Source organism: Eriocheir sinensis, unplaced genomic scaffold, assembly GCF_024679095.1.
Source record: "Eriocheir sinensis breed Jianghai 21 unplaced genomic scaffold, ASM2467909v1 Scaffold678, whole genome shotgun sequence".
Classification (NCBI taxonomy): domain Eukaryota; kingdom Metazoa; phylum Arthropoda; class Malacostraca; order Decapoda; family Varunidae; genus Eriocheir; species Eriocheir sinensis.
Genome location: NW_026112029.1, coordinates 22,399 through 44,130, shown reverse-complemented (window position 1 = coordinate 44,130; position 21,732 = coordinate 22,399). Strand labels below are relative to the sequence as shown.

Sequence of the window (21,732 nt, the reverse complement as noted above, 5' to 3'; positions counted from 1 at the left end):
ACCTCGAGGGTACGCCCGTGCCGTGGCTGCAAACTTATAAGTACCTCGGGGTCACTCTTGACTCCAGTCTGTCCTTCGGCCGCACATCGCCCGCGTGCGGGACGAGGTACGGCGGCGCACTAATGTGATGAGGGCCCTTGGCAGAACAGCGGGTGGGGCTGGGAACAGGGTCCTGCGGACTTTCTGCGTCCAGGGCGTTCGGTCCTGTATTGATTACGGGACGCCGTGCCTGCTGACGGTGGGTCCGGCGGCGCTTCGGCCGCTGGAGACAGCTCAAAACGCCGCCCTCCGCGTCATCGTTGGCGCCCCCATGTGGACGAAATGCGTGTGCCTCCGGGCGGAGGCACGCGTGTGCAGCGTCGCCGCGAGAGTCACCCAACTCTCAGTGGGGCATCTGGCGGCGCTGCTGAGACGCATGGGGGCGGAGCAGCTCCGCGCCTCCGTCGGGCGGGCCCTCCTGCAGGACCCCCTCCTGCTCCGCAAGAGAACGTGGGCGACTGTGGCGGCGGCCACGATTCGCAGTAGCGGACTCCCCCACGCCCTTGTGACGGCTGTGGATGCCCCCCACCCCACCTACGTTGCCCGCCCCCCGTGGGAGCCGCCTGCCTTAACAGCCACCATACGGCCGCACGCCAAAAGGAAGGCCCTCCTCACCCCTCTGGAGCTGGCCAGGGAGGCAGACAGCAGAGAGCGGGAAGCAGCGCACCCTGGAGCCTCCGTGTACTTCACGGACGGCTCCGTCAACCACCAGACGGGGGCTGTCGGCGCAGCTTTTGTGTGCGATGGGGTCACCGCGATATTTCGCCTGCCAGACGGATGTTCATCCACTCAGGCTGAGCTGGCAGCCATTGGCGGGGCTCTGGATCATGCAGTGGAGGGGGGTCGGGGCCCTGTCTTGATCCACTGCGATTCAGTCCCTGCCATCTGCTGTCTGCTACAAGACCCCCTGCGCGAACACGTGTCCCTCCTCACCTCCATCCTTGCGAGGCTGGCAGATTTGAGGGGAGGAGGGCGCCCAGTACACGTTAACTGGTTGCCCAGCCACTCGGGCGTGGCGGGCAACGAGTCAGCGGATGGCGCTGCTGCTGGGGCAACGCTCCTGCCTGCTGTCACGCGGCCTGTTGTTGTGAGCCTGTCACAATTGAAGAGGGGCATGGCCGCACGGTCTACTGCTGGGATTGTCAGGGAGCTAGAGGAGGCCCTGGCTGCGGGCTCGCCGTCCGCGTATTGGTACTCGCCGGCCACTAACACCGGCGCCCGCCAGCCCCCGCCAAACCTGCCGAGACGGGAGGCATCCAACATCCGCCGTCTCCGTCTCGGTTACAAATGTGCGTCAGTCCTTCACCATGATGACCCTGCCCCTGTCGTGTGCCCTTACTGCGAGGAGGAGGTCCTCCAGCCGCTCCTCCACTACCTCCTCGAGTGCTGTGCGACGCGCAACCTGCTTCCCAACCGGAAGGGGCTATCAGCGCCAGCCTTGGTGGGGGCCCTGGACGACAGGGCGCTTACTGCCCTAGTGCGGGCATATGAGCCGCCCAGGTAGGCTCTCTGTTCTGTATATGTGGGCGTGTTAGAGTGCGTGTATGTATGTGTGGGTGTTTGTGTGTGAGTATGTGCGTGATTGTATTTTTTAAGTCAGCTACAGGACGCCTGGTGCGCCTGTGCCCCAGCCCACTTAGTGGTAAGGGGTGTTTACTATCTATATGTGTACGTACATCGGCGTGTGTGTGCGCGTGTGTATGTATATATGTACATGCACACGTGGGCGCGGCGTGCCGTGTATGCACATATATAGCCCCAGCCATAACTGCGACGGGCCGTCGTAGTAGACAAAGGCCCGTTCCCCTTCTTAGGGGTTAATCTTATTAAGGAAGGCGGCCCGGCCTCGGGCGAGCAGCCGGGTGGCCCTTCTACGGAGGCGAGGTGGACCCGTGGGGTCATCCTCGCTTGACAGTGGATCCTGCCCACGGGGAACTGCGGGCCGGCACGGCTGGAGCAGGACTTTGACTTCCCCTTCATCTTTCCTCCCTTGCCGCGTCCAGATATGTCGACAGTGAGTGGTGGGGGCGTGGACTTGCGCTTCTGCTGTGGGCTCGGAGAGCGAATACCCGCCACTTTTTTTTTTTTTTAATCCCCTGGGGAGGATACGGGCCTTTGTCAAGTTTGACGGCCCGTGAGCTGAATGCCGAAGTCTGATCGGGGTGTTTACCTCGGGGGTTCACAGGTCGTGACTACAAGCACCAGGGCCTCGTCACTGAGGGCCATAATTAGCTCCGGTGCCGGCAGCCCGTCTGGGTTGCGGAGCAGATTGCGTGTGCCCCTACACTCGAGGAGGTAGTGGAGGAGCGGCTGGAGGACCTCCTCTTCGCAGTAAGGGCACTCCACCGGGACCGGGTCGTCGATGTCCAGGAGCGAGGCACAACGGTACCCGAGGCGCAGGCGGTGGAGGTTGGAGGCCACTCGCCTGGGGGCGCCTAATGGGTGGCGACGGCTGCCGGCGCCCGTCGCCGAGGCATACCAGTGCGCAGACGGTGAGCCGGCCACCAAGGCCTCTGCAAGGGTCCGAACGACACCCACCGAGGTATGGGCCGCCATGTCACGCTTTAGCAGAGACACGCTCGGGGAAACGGGGCATATTACGTTGGGCAGCAGGGCATTCTCGCCGGCAGCGCGGTCAGCAGCGTCGTTGCCCAACACGCCTACATGGCTGGGCAATCAGTTTAAATGGACTTGACGGCCTGCTCTCCCCAGTTCCTGCAACCGGGAGTGGATGCCCGTGAGGAGGGAGACGTTGTCATTCAGTACAGCGATCATATGGCCGGCACCGAGTCGCAGTGTACCAGGACCGGGCCCCTGCCCCACTCAACTGCATGTCCCAGCGCCCTGTTCAGCGCTTCAAGATCCGCCTGGGTTGAGGAGGAGCCGTCAGGCAGTCGGACCATCTCGGCGTGGCCCGCCGTGATGAATGCCACCCCGACAGCCCCAGTGCCTGCTATGGGCCGGGCTGCCTCCGTTTTTCTGTTCCTGGCCTCCCGCGCTAGGCGGTGCGGTGTCAGTAGGGCCTTTTTCACAGGAAGTGGTTTGATGGTGGCCGTCAAGGTGGCTGGTGCCCACGGGGGAGGTGTGGTGTAGCTAGGGTGGGGCAGAACTTGGGCCATCAGGAAACACCGGGAGAGGCTGGTGGACCTGAGTTTGGTCGCTGATACACTCGCCCACGTTTTCCTGCGAAAGAGGAGAGGGGCCTGATGGAGGGCCTGTTCCCGCAGCGGTCCCGATCCCCTGCAGCGCAGCAGCGTTGCCAGGTGGCCGACGGCGAGCTGATTGACCCTCGCGGCAACAGTGCTAATCCACACTCCGCCCTCAAGCATATGCATTTGGTCCACCGAGGGGCCCCTAGGATGGTGCGGATCGCCGCATTCTGGGCCGTTTCCAGAGGCTGGAGTGCAGCAGGGTCCACCGTAATGAGGCATGGCGTCCCGTAGTCAACACAGGCCCTCACCGACTGGCCCTCACCCAGGAGTGTCTCCTGCAGGAGGACGGCATCGAAGCCGCCGGTGCCGAGCGCAGCTCGCAGGAGGTGGACCATGCTCCGCACGCCACAGACGTTCCACTGTAGTACGCTCAGCGGCCGCCCCTCACGGACGCCGCCGGGGTGGACACGGGGGCCGTCGTGAGGGTGGGCGCAGGGCCGCGGCGCCTCTGCTCCACCTTCCGCTTGGGCTGTGTGATGCGGGAGCGCGGCGGGACTGTTTGCACCGGGACGTGCGACCGTGGTGGGGAGCGGCCGATGGCGAAGGTGACTGATGTCTGACCCGGTGGTGAGCTCTGGGTGGCGGGAGCCTCGGGCGCGTCGGTGTCCATCACAGCCTCCTGGTGAGGGAGGGGGGTAACGGTCGACATGGGCTCGGCGGGAAGAGAGGCGGGGCTCCGTATTTCTTGAGGCGCTGCCGGTGTTGGAGCTGTGTTTGCAGTTGTCGGAAAGTGCTCCGCCACGGTCGCATTTGCAATTACCTCTATCGCTGCCTTGTCCGGCGTCAGCTGTAGTAGAGTGGTGAGGGCCAAGGCAAAGCTTGGTAGCATGCCCTCCAGCGCGTCCTTGGTGACGAGCACTGACCTTGGGGGTGGAACTTGCGGACGTTGCGGGTACTGACAGTTGCGCCGTCGGTGTTTGCGCTGTGTCATGGGCGGGGGGGGGGGGGGGGAGCACGGAGTTGCCGCTGCGAGGGGCCCGAGGTGGAGGCAGGAGGAGTTTGTAAGGCAGGCGTTGAGGTGGAGGGTTTGATGGCGTCCGCACGAGGTTGCGGGGCAGGTGGTGCCGCTGTGGTTGGGGTTGTGGCTCTGGTGGCGCGTGGCGGAAGGAGGCTGGGGAAGTGGTCCTCGGATGCTAGCGTTGCTGGAGCAGGAGGGGCTTGCATGTGGCGGGGGCGGGAGCAGGAGAGGGACTGTCGGGTCCAAGGAGGGCGAGACGGGTTGTGGGCGGCCTGCCATTCCACCTGCCTCTGGATGCCTCGCTCGACTATAGTCCTCTGTGTGGGGCAGCGGTGGCTCCAGGCGTGGTGGTGCAGCTTGCAATTCGGACAACTTGCCTGCACCTCCTCCCCGGCCTTGTATTTTTTCCAAGCACCCCTCTGTCATGTGCGGCCCGGAGCACATGCCGCACACAGCGGGGCGGTTGCATCGGGAGCGGTGGTGCCCGAATTGTTGGCAGCAGTAGCATCTCAGAGGCTCCTTGTTGAAGGGGCGGGTGTAGAATACCCCCCAGCTCCCCAGGTCTAGGGAGCCCGGGAGTGGCCCCTTCAGGGTGATCATCACCTGTCTGGTGGCGAGCCCGTCTCGCGTCAGGCACCTGTCTGCAGAGAGGACGTCTGGGTGGCGAAGGAGGGCATTCAGGGGCATTGCCACGGGATAGGCGGTCACCACGCCCTTGGTGGTGGCCTCGCCAACCTGTCGCAGGGTGACAGGCTTGCCCTGAATCGAGGTAACGGCCAGGAGGTAGTGGAGCACAGCTTCCGATGGCGGGGTCGCAAGCACGCTCCCCGACTCTAAAAAACGGAGCTGCAAGCGGGTGCCAAACTGCTCCTCCAGGGCCTCGGCAAGGTCGAGAGCCGTATCGAACCCCGCCGTCGGAGGAACCAGGACTTTGGGGGTCGAAGGGCCGGAACCATCAGACTCGGGGTGTGATGGAGGAGCAGTGCCGGGCGTGGCAGGGAGGGAAGCAGCAGGAGCGGCGTTGGAGGTAGAAGCGGTGCCGGGTGAGGCAGAGGCAGCAGAGGTAGGGGCGTGGTTGGGGGGCGCCTGGCGCCCACCGTGGAACAAGGTGGCAGCCGAGGAGTCAGAGGAGGCGGGCGTGGCAGCAGCGGTGGCAGTGGGCGTCAGCCGAGAGCGGCGTCTACGTCTACCCTCCACCAGCACCCACTCATCATCAGATGAGGGGGGGACCGGGGCAAGGGTCGCCTTATCGCACTCGCTCTCAGACTGAAGGCGGAGCTGTTTGTCCAAGGGCGATCCGGAGTCGGAGACTTCCGGGTCGCTGACAGGGCGGTCACGTTTGTCAGAGGGCATCCTATCAACGAGACAGCCCGAAGGCTGAACCACAGCTGGACATAGAAAACAAAATAAAATAAAAAGTACAAAAAACAGAACTAGCCTAACAAAAAAGCCGCTAGCCTACAACAGCAGGGGGCTACAGCAAACCCACCCTCTAATGGGCTCGGGAAGCACTGTTGTTGCCCCTAATGGGTCTTGGGGGACCTAACAAGAACCCCCTTATCCTAGGGGGCCCCCTCGTGGCAATGCCCTCGGGGTTCGGCTTCGTACCACACCAGGGTCTAATGGCTCAAGCACACAAAAAAAACAAAAGAAAAGAAAAGCAACAGTCACACAGTCGCGTGTAACAAACGACACGTGAACAGGTGCACGACAGTGCAACCTGACACGGCATCACGAAGCAGGAGTGCAGCGCGGGACAGTGAGTGAGGTGGCGGGCTGGGAAGCAGGGCTGCCAGGCGCAGAAGTGCAGGTGACAGCGTCAAATCAAATTCAAATTCAAATATTTATTAGATCAGGTTGGGGAAAATTACAGAGGGGTGGGGGGGGTGGGGGGGGTTGTACATACAAGGATATATAAAGATATAACGATACGTGGAGGGCCTCTCCACCATCGATGCTGGAGTCACTGCCTCATTGCTTGCAACAAATTCCTGAAGGGCTTCGAATTTCTTTTCAAGATTGTTATGTTTGACTTTCCATTCAGTCACAGCCTTCTGAAGTTGTAATCTTTGAACGAAGAGGCGGCACGTTTTACTCAGCTGGAAGTACTGAGCTGCAAATCGTCCGGGACAGACGCCACACTTAATGTTCGAAGGCATTGTTAGAAATTTGAGCGAGTTAACAGTTTGGGCAAATATTAAAAGCGCTTTCGAAATAACTTAAGCGTGACCATAAATTGAATTGGATAAAAATTGTGCATGGGAATTAGATACTGCTGTGTTAGATGCCTCCAACACTGGGAGTTCGTAGTGAGGATGCTGCTCTGCCGCCAACAACACCGTGACCGATACGTACGTCGTTTGCGAACGATTCGGTACGGCACATCAGCATCTGGGTGTTCTCTACTACGGGGGAGAGAGCCTGAACCTGTTTGTTGAGGCACTCCCGAGTTCCTTCTGCACGGGTCCATCTTCTAGTTTCGCCAGCGAACGAACGGGGAGCGAATCTCTCGAAAATTCAATGGTGACCATCCCGATGTAGGCCGTACGCGGTATCGTTGGTCATCCAGCCGGGATGCTGTCTTAGAGGCTTTCAGGTATAATCCCACGGATGTAGCCTCGCTCCACTGGCCGATCGACCAAGAGCGGAATCATATGTCAGGACCTGCCGTTCCTTTCGTACCGAGCAGGACTGATGTATCAACGACACAACTGCCAACAATAGGGTTAAACTAACCTGTCTCGCGACCAACTGTCCAATATCAGAAACCCTTAAGTAACTCGGACGGACTGCCCAGAAGGAAAATCGCCATACCGCTTAAGTAACATTTTCGGCCTGAATTGGCGAGTCCGCAAACTAACTCGCCAACTGTATTATTACCTGAACGATTCAGACATTACTTAAGAGCCTTCACCCGACGGTTCACCCGTTCACCCGACGCAACTAGACCGTCCCATTCTGAGTTGATATTCGACTAGCCCGCCTTGCTGGAGCGGGTCTTTCTTGAAAGAGGGCCGTGACGGAGCTGAAACCATGACTGGTCACTTAACACTGCCGGCGCAGCGCTCGACTCCATTAGATGGCTTAACATCACAAATGTTCGGGAAAGAAGCGCAACGGTTGGCCTTGGCCGCCAAAGTGTCCCCAAGAGGCCCAGACACTCGGAAAGACAGACAAACACGGACGGAGAGGTACCGAATACCACAGAGAGACGGACAGAGAGTCATTGACAGACAGAGATGGACAGACCCAGCTTGTCCATCACCCAACGACTCTCTTTCCTGCCGAAAGTTTTTTTTTCCCGAACTCGGCCCTTAATAAGGCAATCGTGTTCACACCTAGTCTTAGAGGTGCCTCGCTGCCTCGAGGGGCGCTTGAGATGCCTTTCTGCCTAAAGGGCGTGCGCTTGAGCCAACGCAGTCACGAGATGTCCTCCTGAAGGGCTTTAATAAGGGGGTTGAAACTGGATAAACTCAGACTCAACAGGGACATAGGCAAAAATTGGTTTACTAACAGAGTGGTGGATGAGTGGAATGGGCTTAGCAGTCATGTGGTGAGTGTCAATACAATTCTCACATTCAAAAATAGATCAGATAATTTCATGGACAGCGATAATAGGTGGGGTTAGATACACGGGAGCTTAGGTTCAAAGGAGCTGCCTTGTACAGGCCTAAGGCCTCTTACAGACTCCTACGTTCTTATGTTCTTATGTTTTCAATATTAGATAGAGCTACGCTACACAGACCTGTATTTTATGTGTTTTGAGTGTCAAGTTTAACGGTGTTAATTATTTTTTGACAAGGCTGGAGGTTTCGTCACGCAACGTGATGGCGAAATCCTCCGGACACGAGCCTTGAATTTGCTTGCTTATTTACCCCCAGTGTGTGTAAGGGTGTGTGCCTCAAGACTACTCTTCTGGGGGGATTGTTTCCAACATTCCTTACCCTCAAAAGTTTCTTACCCCCATATGTGTAAGGCTATGTGTAGGCCCTATCAGTTAAATAAAAGCTAGGACTGAGCCACTTCATGTTACTTAGGACGATGTCGGCTAGAGCAAGTTTAGGACTGAGACGTTTCATGTTACTTAAGCGACAAAAACGAGATAAATCCCTTACTATCCTATGTAGGTAGGACATTCGACTATGGCTTTATTGTAAATAAACTATAGTACCCGTCGATAGTGCTAATTATTTGCCAAGGCTGAAGGTTTCGTCACGCAACCTGATGGCGAAATCCTCGGGACACGAGCCTTGAATTTGCTTGCTTATTTACCCCCAGTGTGTGTAAGGGTGTGCCTCAAGACCACTCTTCTGGGGGGATTCTTTCCCATGTTCCTTATCTTCAAAGTTTTTTACCCCCATGTGTGTAAGGCTATGTGTAGGCCCTATTAGTTTAATACAAGTTAGGACTGAGCCACTTCATGTTACTTAGGACGATGTCGGCTAGAGCAAATTTAGGACTGAGACGTTTCATGTTACCTAAACGACAAAAAACGAGATAAATCCCTTTCTATCCTATGTAGGTAGGTCATTCGACTCTGGCTTTATTGTAAATAAACTATAGTACCCGTCATTAGTGCTAGCTATTTGACAAGGCTGGAGGTTTCGTCACGCAACGTGATGGCGAAATCCTCCGGACACGAGCCTTGAAGTTGCTTGCTTATTTACCCCCAGTGTGTGTAAGGGTGTGTGCCTCAAGACTACTACTCTTCTGGGGGGATTGTTTCCCACTTTCCTTATCTTCAAAGTTTTTTACCCCCATGTGTGTAAGGCTTTGTGCAGGTCCTATCAGTTGAATACAAGTTAGGACTGAGCCACTTCATGTTACTTAGGACGATGTCGGCTAGAGCAAGTTTAGGACTGAGACGTTTCATGTTACTTAAGCGATAAAAACGAGATAAATCCCTACTATCCTATGTAGGTAGGTCATTCGACTCTGGCTTTATTGTAAATAAACTATAGTACCCGTCGATAGTCTAAACAGCTTCAAAAACCTCATATGTGTGTAAGGGTGTGTGCAGGGGCCTTATCAGTTTAATAAAAACTAGGACTAAGCCACTTCATGTTACTTAGGACGATGAAAAGGACCCGTCGGTTAGAGCCAGCTTAGGACTGAGACATTTCATGTTACTTAAGCGACGAGAACGAGATAAATCCCTTACTATCCTATGAAGGAAGGTTATTCGACTCTGGCTTTATTGTAAATAATTTATAGTACCCATGGATAGTCTAAGCAGCTTCAAAACCCCCAGTATTTAAGAAAATGGCGATTATTGTGGAGATATTGCTCGAAAATTGATCAAAGTAGGCGTAGATGGTTTAAAATAGCAAAAGTGCACTATACCACTGAAGATCTAAGTTTCAGGGAAGCATGGGGCACTTAGTGAGTGTTGATACCATTCGGTTTCTTAGCATATTTGAGGTGTTCAGAAACCCACTTCAATTTGCGAATCAGCCAAGTTTGAGGTCATATTCTTGCTCGCCAGCTTCCAACGCCCCGGAAACACTGTTTACTGACTCTGTACATCCTATTTACAAGGGTGTTATGATATGAGCGGGACGGTCCAGGACAGTGTCCGAAAATTGTGTAAACTGTCCCGGTCCTTCTATAAAATCGACGGGTGAAAAGCGGGATTCGTCAATTCAGTGTACTTAAGCCGTTGATATCGCGTTGATGTGCGAAAAGTTGCATCGCTAGGGCTTCATTCAGTTCAGATTTGAGTTCGGCATGCAAAACTACCTTATACCTGTGAGTCTGCGTTTCCAGTGTTGAGTTCTTCTCGGTCGACCCCAAATATTACTTAAGAAAAATGACGGCCGAAACCGAAAAATCCAGTTAAAGTCCCTTCAAACACATTGTATTTTGATGAGCTCCCATGATTTGATTCGTTAGTGCACCGCCCGCATCATATCCGAAAATGAGTTCAAAAGACTGCATACTAATGGTTTTATCGCTGGTTTCCTTTTTTTCGTTCAAGTGGCCTAACATGTCAGGTGGAATCAATGTTACTTAAGAGCGTCTTTTGTGGTAGGTGTAGTTTTTTCGTGATTTTGACGAGACCGCGTTCATTCGACGCGCAATGGGTTGATACGTTAGTCACTCGAGTTTCGTGGGTCTCGGTGGCCTAGTTTTTACACAATGGTGAACATTTTTTTTAGGACCGTCTCACCCACCACGGTCCTATCCTATTTTGTTACTTAAGCGACCCCTTCAAGTGGTCACCCCACCTAACCCATTGTCGCTGTAGTCCCAGGACATGGCGCAATCGTATTCTCGGGGTCTGCCTCAGTTCCCGAGATATAGCCGGTTGTCGAAAACGGTCCGATACGAAAATTGGACTTTCGCAAATAGGACAGTCCCATGACGGTCTAAACCCAGCTCACGCTCCCTTTTTATGGGTGAACACTCCAACGCTTGGTGAATTCTGCTTCACAATGATAGGAAGAGCCGACATCGAAGGATCAAAAAGCGACGTAGCTATGAACGCTTGGCTGCCACAAGCAAGTTATCCCTGTGGTAAGTTTTCTGACACCTCTAGCTTAAAACGCATAAAGTCAAGAGGATCGATAGGCCCTGCTTTCACAGTCCGTATTCGTACTGAAAATCAGGATCAAGCCAGCATCTGCCCTTTTGCTCTACGCGAGGTTTATGTCCACGCTGAGCTGGCCTTAGGACACCTGCGTTATCGTTTGACAGATGTATCGCCCCAGTCAAACTCATCACTTGATAATGTCCTCGGAGCAGATCGCGGCGCTCCCTTGCTTCCGCCGCTTTAGTCTAGAAACAGGAGACAATCCCACGTGGGGAAGCTCCGATTCCGTCTCACCGAGTAAGTAAAGAAACGATCAGAGTAGTGGTATTTCATTGTCTCCGCACGGAGCAAGCCCCTGATGTGACGACCTCCCACTTATGCTACACCTCTGATGTCTCTCTACAAAATCAGACTAGAGTCAAGCTCAACAGGGTCTTCTTTCCCCGCTGTTAGGCGCAGGCCCGTTCCCCTGCCTGTGGGTTCGCTAGATAGTAGATATGGAAGTTGGAATCTCGTTAATCCATTCATGCGCTTCACTAATTAGATGACGAGGCATTTGGCTCAACGGTCTCCTCCTCCCCTATTAGCCGCGCAGCTTATCCTCCACTCACTGTCTAATCCACAAAAGGATCTTAGCGAGCGGGGACAAGGGCGCGGAGCCCCGCCGAACACAGGGAATCGTTCATCTTCATTTGGAAAGTATTCTGCCCATAGTTACTCCCGCCGTTTACCCGCGCTTGGTTGAATCTCTTCACTTTGACATTCAGAGCACTGGGCAGAAATCAAATTGCGTCAACATCTGTCTTTGACCATCGCAATGCTTTGTTTTAATTATACAGTCGGATTCCCCTGGTTCGTGTCAGTTCTGAGTTGATCGCTGGGCGCCAGCCGAAGTGGGTTTGGAGCGAGGGACGACTGCTGCTGCTACCTAACCTGCCGAAAGCCGGCAATAGAGAGAGCCGGAGCCCCCGCGCCCACGCAGCCTAGCACGTTCCACGGGAGGGCCAGAGACACGCCGGTCCGAGCTCTCGGCACGAGTGGCGAGAGGGCTAGAGCCGCCACCGCGAAATGCGAGCTACCGCACGCCGGGCTGTTGGCCCCACCTCGCATGAGCGTGTCCCGCCTGCGACCGGCGCTGCGCGAACCCTGCGGTGGTTCCCCAACACGCGCTGCCCCGCCGCGCCGGCCTTAGCGCGGACGGCGGAGTGGGACCGGGAGCGACCGTAGGGCCCCAACGACGCGGTGATCGCCTGCCGGCCGCTTTTGCGAACCCGGACCACACAAGCACCGCCGCACCGGCGAGCTGGTAACAAGGACAGCGCGACGCGAGGCCGCATTTGGAATGGGTCGCCGCCACCGGGGAAGGCGAGACAGTAAGGATGATCGGACACCGGCGACGTTGGTGCCGCAGGGTAGACGGCATCACCCATCACCGCGCGCAGCTCAGAGCCTCTGAGCCCAGGGCCAGGCCCGCTTCCCGCACAGGCCCGACTGGCCCGATCCTCAGAGCCAATCCTTATCCCGAATTTACGGATCTAATTTGCCGACTTCCCTTACCTACATTAGTCTATCGACCAGAGGCTTCTTACCTTGGAGACCGACTGCGGATATGGGTACGCACAGGCCCGAAACTGGGGTGCATCGCGGAGGCCGCGTGCGCACGTGCGCCGAGCCGTGACGCCGCAGAACGCAGCAGCAGACCCCCCCGCTTCGCCCCATGCAGTTACCTGCCTCGCATGTTTCACGGACCGGCAGTGGTACGCGGGACGCCGCAAGAATCGAGATGCTCTACGGCAGACCGTGTTACCAACACCCTTTCGCTCTGCGAGTGGCTTATAGGGTCACGGCGCCTTAAACATAAAAGAAAACTCTTCCCCGGACCACCGCCGATGGACGCAAGTTGGTTCCCGTTACCAGGTTCCTGCACCAAGGGCCGGCCCAAGAAGGAACCTAGCCCCGGTTGGCATCCAGGCCTGGTTACGAAATAAGTACCGTATTCCCTTTCACCACGAATTCCCATCGGCAACTGAGAATAATCTCTCACGGATGAGCCGCCACGGATGACGACAACTCGCTCGGCCGTTGCCTCTTAGCGTGGTATAAGGCTTTAGCCTTGGGCTTAGGAGCGACTTACCCATGTCCAACTGATGTTCACATGGAACCCCTCTCCAAATCGGCCTTCAAGGGAAGTCTTTCTGGACTATTTGCTACTACCACCAAAATCTGCACCAGGGGCGGCTCCAGGCCGGCTCGCGCCGGATCCCTTCAGCGCTCACCCCTGCGACCCTCCTACTCGCTGGGGCTTAGCCTGGGCCCCCGGTGAGGAGGGAGCTTGGCTTTAGTGCCACCGGCGGTCGAGTATCGGGAGAATGCTTGAGCACCATACCATTTTATGGGCTAGTTGCTTCTGCAGGTGAGTTGTTACACACCTTAGCGGATTGCAACTTCAATGGCCACCGTCCTGCTACCACCGTCTTTCGATGGGGTCTAGATGAGCATTCGTTTAGGCCCCTTAACTCGACGTTTGGTTCATCCCACAGCGCCAGTTCTGCTTACCAAAATTGGCCCACTAGATACTCGGATTAGTCGCCGAAGCTTCAGCGCTCAAGCAAGCTCGGCATCTCAGCCATTTAAAGTTTGAGAATAGGTTGAGGACGTTTCGTCCCCAAGACCTCTAATCATTCGCTTTACCGGATGAAACTCCTCCGTTTCCGCGAGTACCAGCTATCCTGATGGAATCTTCGGAGGGAACCAGCTACTAGATGGTTCGATTAGTCTTTCGCCCCTATACCCAGCTGTGACAATCGATTTGCACGGACCTCCACCAGAATGTCCTCTGACTTCATCCTGGCCAGGCATAGTTCACCATCTTTCGGGTCCAACATGTTTGCTCATGGTACTTGCCGACAGCACGCGTGCTAGGCCACTCTAGACAGAGCAGGATCGGAAAGGCAAATGAGAGCCGAAACACCCACCCGAAGCCCGCCTGACGCGCGGCGCGCCAACCGAGAGCCCAAGCAACGCTTGCGAGGCCAACAACAGATTTGCACGACGGCGTCGAATGGCAAGTCCCGGGCCTGCGCCCCCCTGCGTACAAGCGCCTCCCGCGAAGGAGACGGACCACCGTGCGCACCGAGCACCCGCGAGGCAGGAGGTAAGCGACTGGGTAAGGGGACTCACCCCGCGCACCCCCCTCGACCACGCTTTGGGATGGGAAACTCGGCGGCAGCGGCCGGTCGGGGATCGGCCCCGGAGGACGCCGACCGAGGCCCGAAGACCCCGGGACGCTCCCCTTTCACTTTCATAACGTCTCTGGGTTTAGTGCGCCCAATGACTCGCACACATGTTAGACTCCTTGGTCCGTGTTTCAAGACGGGTCGGGTGGGTCACCGACCTTTTGCACGCCGCGAGAGGGTTTGCCCCTCTACTGCACGACCGTCGCAGGGCAGCCAGGACACCAGAGCTTTCCCTCTTCGACCGCGTAAACGCAGACGTCGGGGTACCAATCCGCCTGGGCCTTCGACGTCCCCAGCAACGGGTCGCGGCGACCTACATCACGAGGGGAAATACGCCCGCCGGCGCCGGCTCGGACGTGGGCACGCCTAAGGGTTCCTGGGTCGCATAAGCGAATCCCGCCCCCCAGCAAGCTTTGGCCGACGAGCCGAATCCCCTCGCTTCGACCTTCGAGGTCCCACCCGTTTGGCCCTTAACGGTTTCACGTACTCTTGAACTCCCTCTTCAAAATTCTTTTCAACTTTCCCTCACGGTACTTGTTCGCTATCGGTCTCGTGGTCATATTTAGCCTTATATTGAGTCTACCACCTGCTTAGTTAGGGCTGCATTCTCAAGCAACCCGACTCTACGGAGGGGCCCTTTCCGACAATATCTCGCGTACCCTCGCGGGCTCCGCCACACCGGCCTGTCACCCTCCATGGGTAGTGGCCGCTTTCAAGCATAACTTTGGCGGTGAGAGACTGCGTGCCGGACCCTCCGAAACGCAACACCCCTGGCGCCGGGTCACGACGCCAGGTTATGCGCTGGGCTCTTCCCGGTTCAGTCGCCCTTACTAAGGGGATCCCTGTTGGTTTCTTTTCCTCCGCTTATTAATATGCATAAATTTGGCGGGTACTCTACCCTAACACGAGGTCGACATTGGAGTAGCAGCAATAAGAGATCCTTGTTGCTGGCGGGAGGGGAGGAGTTGATTCGCTCTTCAGCTCGTCGGTCCCTTCCTTTGAATAATGGCGGCCAGTCGGCGGTGGTGCACACAGACACGCGGGACGTGATCCCGCGGTTATTTCCGTCTGCTCGCAGCAAGGAGAGGTAGGGTGATCCGGGTTAGTCGAGTAAATAACCGGCCCGGTCGCCTTCTCCTGCCTATCACGCAAAGCAGAGCCACCTTAGTCCGTCCGACTCATAGCGCCACAGGTTGGGGTTCCGAAACGAGACAGGACACGGATAGCGACAACAGCAGACGAGGAGGAAGAAGAAGAAGAGGCAGTCCCGAGACCAAGTCCCGAGGAGACCACCTCCTCCTTCTCCTCCCCGCTGTGTCCATAAGCTCCGTGTCACCGACGTACGCGCCCGTCAGAGACGTGACGCGGCCGGTAACCATTCATGGCCTTAAGGGAACGCCCGCTAGTCGCAACAGGTGAAACTCCCCAATGCGGTCGATGTCATAGCTGACAAAGCCGATGCATGGAATGTATATCCGACCCTCGTGTAGGAGTGTCGGCAGCACATAGAGTGCCGCCCCCGTAATGTGCGTTCGACTTGTCGATGTATCTGGTATTCTTGCGATTCACATACCGACACGCAGCTTACTGCGGTCTTCATCCACCCACGAGCCGAGTGATCCACCGTTAAGTGATGTATTTTTGTTTTACGTCGGACGCTGCCGACTCTCATCAGACTTCCGCCGTCTCTGCCTCGGGAGACGATGTGGGAAGACATAGTGTCTAGGGTTTGACTGTGTGTTTATTCCACCCGGGGAAGGGTTGGTTTAAGAAGAGTAGTCGCCGGCTGGGGCGTCGGAAGCTCTGCCCGCTGCGGATGCTCTGCCCGCCTCACGCCAGCGACGCTTGGTTGGTCCTCGCCTTCGCCTCGCACGAGCCGAAGGGAGGGAAGGATGGCTTCAGACCGGGACAGTCTGAGTCCCGGCCACCCAGCGTGCTTGGTTTTAGTTTTTTGCCAGCGTCGGGCAAACACGTTAATGATCCTTCCGCAGGTTCACCTACGGAAACCTTGTTACGACTTTTACTTCCTCTAAATGATCAAGTTTGAACATCTTTCCGTCAGTTCGAGGCGCCGAAAGCCCAGTGGGCCCGGCATCCAAGAGCGCCAGTCCGAAGGCCTCACTAAATCATTAAATCGGTAGTAGCGACGGGCGGTGTGTACAAAGGGCAGAGACGTAATCAACGCAAGCTCATTACTTGCGCTTACTGGGAATTCCTCGTTCATGGGAGACAATTGCAAACCCCAATCACTATCATGAAAGGATTTCAACGGGTTACCCGCTCCTCTCGGAGGGGGAGGACACGTTTATCTCTTCAGTGTAGCGCGCGTGCGGCCCAGAACATCTAAGTATCTTGTAGACTCCTGCGTTCTTATGTTCTTATTTTCTTATGCCTTCGGGATGGGGACAATGACAGCGGACTTCCAGGCAGCGGGGACAGTGCGAGAGGCGTAGGAGGCGTTGAAGAGGTGGAGTATCTCCGCTTCCATGGCAGGACCAACATTGCGCAGCATGGAATAGCTGATCTTGTCCTCCCCTGGCGATGTGTTGCGGCCCGGAATAACACGCCGGAGCTCATGGACGAGAATGGCAGCATCCGCTGGATGTTACAGGAGGCAAGCCCGCTGGTACGCCAGCCACCTTCCAGGGTTTACCCGGCGTTGCCTCAGTTGGACCGCAGGGCGGAGACGAGCGGAGGCAGAACGGGAGGCGAAGAGCTCGGCGAGGCGTTCAGCCTCCTCCCGAGGCCGGGGGTGAAGCGCCGGTCTGGTAACGGCCCCTCGGCTAATGGAGCGAATCTTTCGCCAGAGGAGGAAGACAGGCGTGGCGGAGTCGAGGGAGGCGCACCAGGCGAGCCAACGCTCCTCCTTCACCCGGTCGGTCGTTACCCTGGCTATACGGCCCGCGGCCAGCAGGAGGCGTCGAGTCTCCTCGGTGTTATGGCAGCGGTTGAGCTTTCTCGCCATGTTGACGCGGTGGTTTACCTCCCGGATCTCCTCGTCATAGTACCACCTATCCCTGGGAGACGGGTATGGCGGAGTCCGCCGCGGAGTGGAAGGCGGCGAACAGGCGGGCCTCGGCAGCGTCAACCTCGGCAGGGCGGGGAGTTTCGGCCAGGTGGGTGGTTAGACAGTGGCGGAATTAATCCCAGTCCGCCCTGCCGAGATTCCAGCACGGTGGACGGGGAGGGATAACGGGCGGCAGTACCGGAGGGTGACCACGGAGGCGATGTGGTCGCTCACGAAGTGGTGGTGGAGCTACCATGCCGCGTCTACCCTTAAGGGCCTCGACACAAAGGAGAGGTCTAAGACCTCCCCCGCTAGGTGTGTCGGCTTACCAGTGTTAAGGAGGGACACTCGAGTGGTCTCTTCGAGGTTAGCAGATAAGAGGCGCCCTATCCGGTTGCGCCTGGCATCGCCCCATCGTTCGTGGTGAGCGTTAAAATCTCCCCCGATGAAGGTGGCCTCCTCGCTGGCAAGCGTGAACAGCTCACCGAAGTAAGGCTCCTCCGCCGCCGGCCCACAATAGATGCAATAGAAAGTCAGGCGCGTCCGGGCAAGCGCGATGGTGACAGCCAATACCCACGCCGTCGCCGCAAGCCACGGGTGCCGCACTCGAGAACAAGGAAGTGAATCCTTGACCAAGATACCACACCCGCGTGTCTGACCGGCCACGGCAGGGAGGTAAAAAGACTGGTATCCCCGGAAGAAGGGCACGCGCTCCTCTGGAAGGAGCGTCTCCTGCAGGAGAACCACATCCAGAAACTCTCGCGCCATTGCGGCACGCAAGAGGTTGGACCTACAACGGATGCCACAGATGTTCCATTGTAGGACCGTGAGGCGGTGGGCATCTACATGGACAGCTTTCTGGAGCGTGGGTCCCGGTCCACCACCGGCCGGGTCGGCAGCCCGCCCGCGTTCAGAGAGGTGGGAGCAGGGGGCGGTGCCACGGAGAATGCTGGCTGGTTGCAACGGGCAGGGGGGTCGGTCGGGGCGCGGAGCTGTTCGCGCGCACGAGGGAGGAGGGGGGGTCTTCAGAGCACGAGGGGGCGGCGTGGATGGGTTTGATGGCGGATCGCTGGGGGATGGAGCCTGAAGAGTTTCCGGGAAGAGGTTTCCCACTACCTGCTTGGCCGCGTCCGAGAACACTCTCGGTTCGACGTCCGACTTGAGTACCGTCGCTATTATTAAGTGGCCTTGCCGAGCACAACTATCACATTTTACTGCGTGTACAGCGATGTAATTGCTGTACCGGACTTCACAGAGCTCCTCTCCCTCGCTAACGATGAGCCCACCTTCATGGGGGGCGACTTCAACGCCCACCATAAGAGGTGGGGGAGCAGGAGGAGAAACCGCGCTGGGCGGCACCTCGCCTCAGCGTTGGAGGAGGTGCCTCAGGTCGCCCTCCTGAACACGGGGGAGCCAACGCACGTCAGGGGAGGGGTGCTAGATATTTCCATGGTCACGCGGCCGCTCGACGTCGGGGCGACGTGGGCCATCCACCACAGTATTGCGAGGGACCACCTTGCAACCCTCGTCAACCTTCCGGTTCCGCCACCACTGCTACCTCCCACACCGGTGCGCTGGAACCTAGGCCGAGCGGACTGGGCGAGATTTAGGTAGACGTCGACGACACAGAGGGGCGGAGATGCGCCTGATTGACGCCTTCCGGCGGGCGGCAGACGGGGCGATACCCCGCTCGCAACCTTTGGTGCCGGGCCGTAAGGACCGATGGTACTACTGCCCCGAGTTACGCGAGGCCAACCACCGCGTAAATCAGGCCCTGAAACTCAACCGCCAGGTCAACACTGAGGCGACGAGAGATCTGTTAAGGGCTGCCATCCGACTGGCTAGGGCGACTGCGGCCAGAATGCAGGAGGAGCACTGGCTGAAGTGGTGGCTCACTCGACGCCAGTGTGTCCACTGCCGTACTCTGGCGCAAGCTAAGAGCAGTGGCCGAGGGGCGGTCGCCTGGCCGGCGCTTTTTTTCTATTTTTTCTTTTTTCCACTCCAACACCTTCGACTATACTTGCGTGGTTCGAATGACCCACTTTAAACAAATGATCCCTTTGCTATACAAAGGACCCTTCCACCTGTCACTTACTGTTCAACCTTTCGGTCTCCTGCAATCCCTCCGTTCCGCTCACCTCTTGCTGGACCCCACCAAAAGGTATGTTTCTAATGCCTCCCACTTTACTTGCGTGGTTCGAATGACCCACTTTAAATAAATGATCCCTTTGCTATGCAAAGGTCTCTTCCTCCTGTTATCTAACTGTGCCGCCTTTACCCTCATGGAATCCCCTCCGTTCCGCTCGCCTCCCTCCGACTATCAAGGCTGGACCCTATCAAAAGGTCCCTCCGCTATACGGAGTACTTCTCACACCATCCACTCCGCAAAATATACGTACAAACCACTATCGGCCTCTGACTTCCTTATTTTCAAATATTCACACCTTTCAGTCCTTGGGACCTGGAGTGGGGTTGGGTCGGTCTCTCATTGTACGCTGCGCACTGGCCGTTGGAGCCGCGCTGGGTGCGGCTCTGGCGTTTTTGGGCGGGGCGCGTCCATGGCTTAGAGAGATTAAAGAGAGAGACGGGCCAGCCTATGGCATACAGCCCGCGAGGGCTAACAACCCTCGAAACGAAAAGGAAGGAAGGAAGGCCCACTACTCCAACCGCGCTCCCTATTGGTCCGCGCTGCACCCGGAGCAGGCCAGGCCTCGCGACGGGAGACTGCCGCTCTTCCCACACTCCCTTCTGGTGCTACTTTTGATGCTGCCTCCCTGACTCTGTTGCTGCTGCTGCTGGCGCTGTAGCTCGCTACGACGCGACTGCAACCAGGAAACGTCGAGGATTCATCTACTGCATCATCGCGGCTGGAACACCATCGGTGTTCCAGCGTGAAGGTGAACCCCGCGGCTATATGCACAAGGGGGGCTCTTCTAGCTGCCTTAGGCACAGGATCAGCAGGGCACCAGTTCTGGACTGACGGTTCACCGCCCGGTGCATACTGTCACGCTCCGAACAGCCTCAACAGCCCGCTGGCTCGCACGGGGTGCTCTTCATCGAGTGTCCCGCGTGGCCGGCAGAGTTTATTTTGAAAAAAAAATAAGAGTGCTCAGAGCAGGCTACACTAACGGCCTGAATGCCTATGCATGGAATAATGGAATAGGACCTCTGTTCTATTTTGTCGGTTTTCTGAACCCGAGGTAATGACTAATAGGAACAGGCGGGGGCATTCATATTGCGACGCTAGAGGTGAAATTCTTGGACCGTCGCAAGACGAACTACTGAGAAAGCATTTCCCAAGGATGTTTTCATTAATCAAGAACGAAAGTTAGAGGTTCGAAGGCGATCAGATACCGCCCTAGTTCTAACCATAAACGATGCTGACCAGCGATCCGCCGGCGTTTTTCCCATGACCCGGTGGGCAGCTTCCGGGAAACCAAAGTCTTTGGGTTCCGGGGGAAGTATGGTTGCAAATCTGAAACTTAAGGAATTGACGGAAGGGCACCACCAGGAGTGGAGCCTGCGGCTTAATTTGACTCAACACGGGGAACCTCACCAGGCCTAGACACCGGAAGGATTGACAGATTGAGAGCTCTTTCTCGATTCGGTGGGTGGTGGTGCATGGCCGTTCTTAGTTGGTGGAGCGATTTGTCTGGTTAATTCCGATAACGAACGAGACTCTGGCCTACTAACTAGTCGACGGATCTCCAGCAATTGGTGTCCAGTTCGCAGCTTCTTCTTAGAGGGATAAGCGGCAACTTTAGTCGCACGAGATTGAGCAATAACAGGTCTGTGATGCCCTTAGATGTTCTGGGCCGCACGCGCGCTACACTGAAGAGATAAACGTGTCCTCCCCCTCCGAGAGGAGCGGGTAACCCGTTGAAATCCTTTCATGATAGTGATTGGGGTTTGCAATTGTCTCCCATGAACGAGGAATTCCCAGTAAGCGCAAGTAATGAGCTTGCGTTGATTACGTCTCTGCCCTTTGTACACACCGCCCGTCGCTACTACCGATTTAATGATTTAGTGAGGCCTTCGGACTGGCGCTCTTGGATGCCGGGCCCACTGGGCTTTCGGCGCCTCGAACTGACGGAAAGATGTTCAAACTTGATCATTTAGAGGAAGTAAAAGTCGTAACAAGGTTTCCGTAGGTGAACCTGCGGAAGGATCATTAACGTGTTTGCCCGACGCTGGCAAAAAACTAAAACCAAGCACGCTGGGTGGCCGGGACTCAGACTGTCCCGGTCTGGAAGCCCATCCTTCCCTCCCTTCGGCTCGTGCGAGGCGAAGGCGAGGACCAACCAAGCGTCGCTGGCGTGAGGCGGGCAGAGCATCCGCAGCGGGCAGAGCTTCCGACGCCCCAGCCGGCGACTACTCTTCTTAAACCAACCCTTCCCCGGGTGGAATAAACACACAGTCAAACCCTAGACACTATGTCTTCCCACATCGTCTCCCGAGGCAGAGACGGCGGAAGTCTGATGAGAGTCGGCAGCGTCCGACGTAAAACAAAAATACATCACTTAACGGTGGATCACTCGGCTCGTGGGTGGATGAAGACCGCAGTAAGCTGCGTGTCGGTATGTGAATCGCAAGAATACCAGATACATCGACAAGTCGAACGCACATTACGGGGGCGGCACTCTATGTGCTGCCGACACTCCTACACGAGGGTCGGATATACATTCCATGCATCGGCTTTGTCAGCTATGACATCGACCGCATTGGGGAGTTTCACCTGTTGCGACTAG

General features: G+C 56.7%; 1 protein-coding gene and 3 pseudogenes across 1 annotated transcript; 1 reads left to right on the top strand and 3 right to left on the bottom strand.

Annotated features, from left to right (window-relative positions):
* Nucleotides 1-3,621: 3,621 nt before the first annotated feature.
* Nucleotides 3,622-5,562, bottom strand: LOC126993801 (proline-rich protein 36-like). Its single transcript, XM_050852957.1, has one exon. It carries the CDS (start codon nucleotides 5,560-5,562, stop codon nucleotides 3,622-3,624), a length of 1,941 nt encoding a protein of 646 aa, XP_050708914.1.
* Nucleotides 5,563-10,525: 4,963 nt separating this feature from the next.
* Nucleotides 10,526-14,890, bottom strand: LOC126993808 (large subunit ribosomal RNA; annotated as a pseudogene).
* A 563-nt stretch (nucleotides 14,891-15,453) lies between these two features.
* LOC126993809 (5.8S ribosomal RNA) lies at nucleotides 15,454-15,612 on the bottom strand (annotated as a pseudogene).
* Nucleotides 15,613-21,499: 5,887 nt separating this feature from the next.
* Nucleotides 21,500-21,658, top strand: LOC126993806 (5.8S ribosomal RNA; annotated as a pseudogene).
* The last annotated feature ends 74 nt before the right edge of the window (nucleotides 21,659-21,732 follow it).

Excerpts from the sequence above, each read along its gene's own strand:
- LOC126993801 (XM_050852957.1), bottom strand. The coding sequence starts at position 5,562 with ATGCCCTCTGACAAACGTGACCGCCCTGTCAGCGACCCGGAAGTCTCC.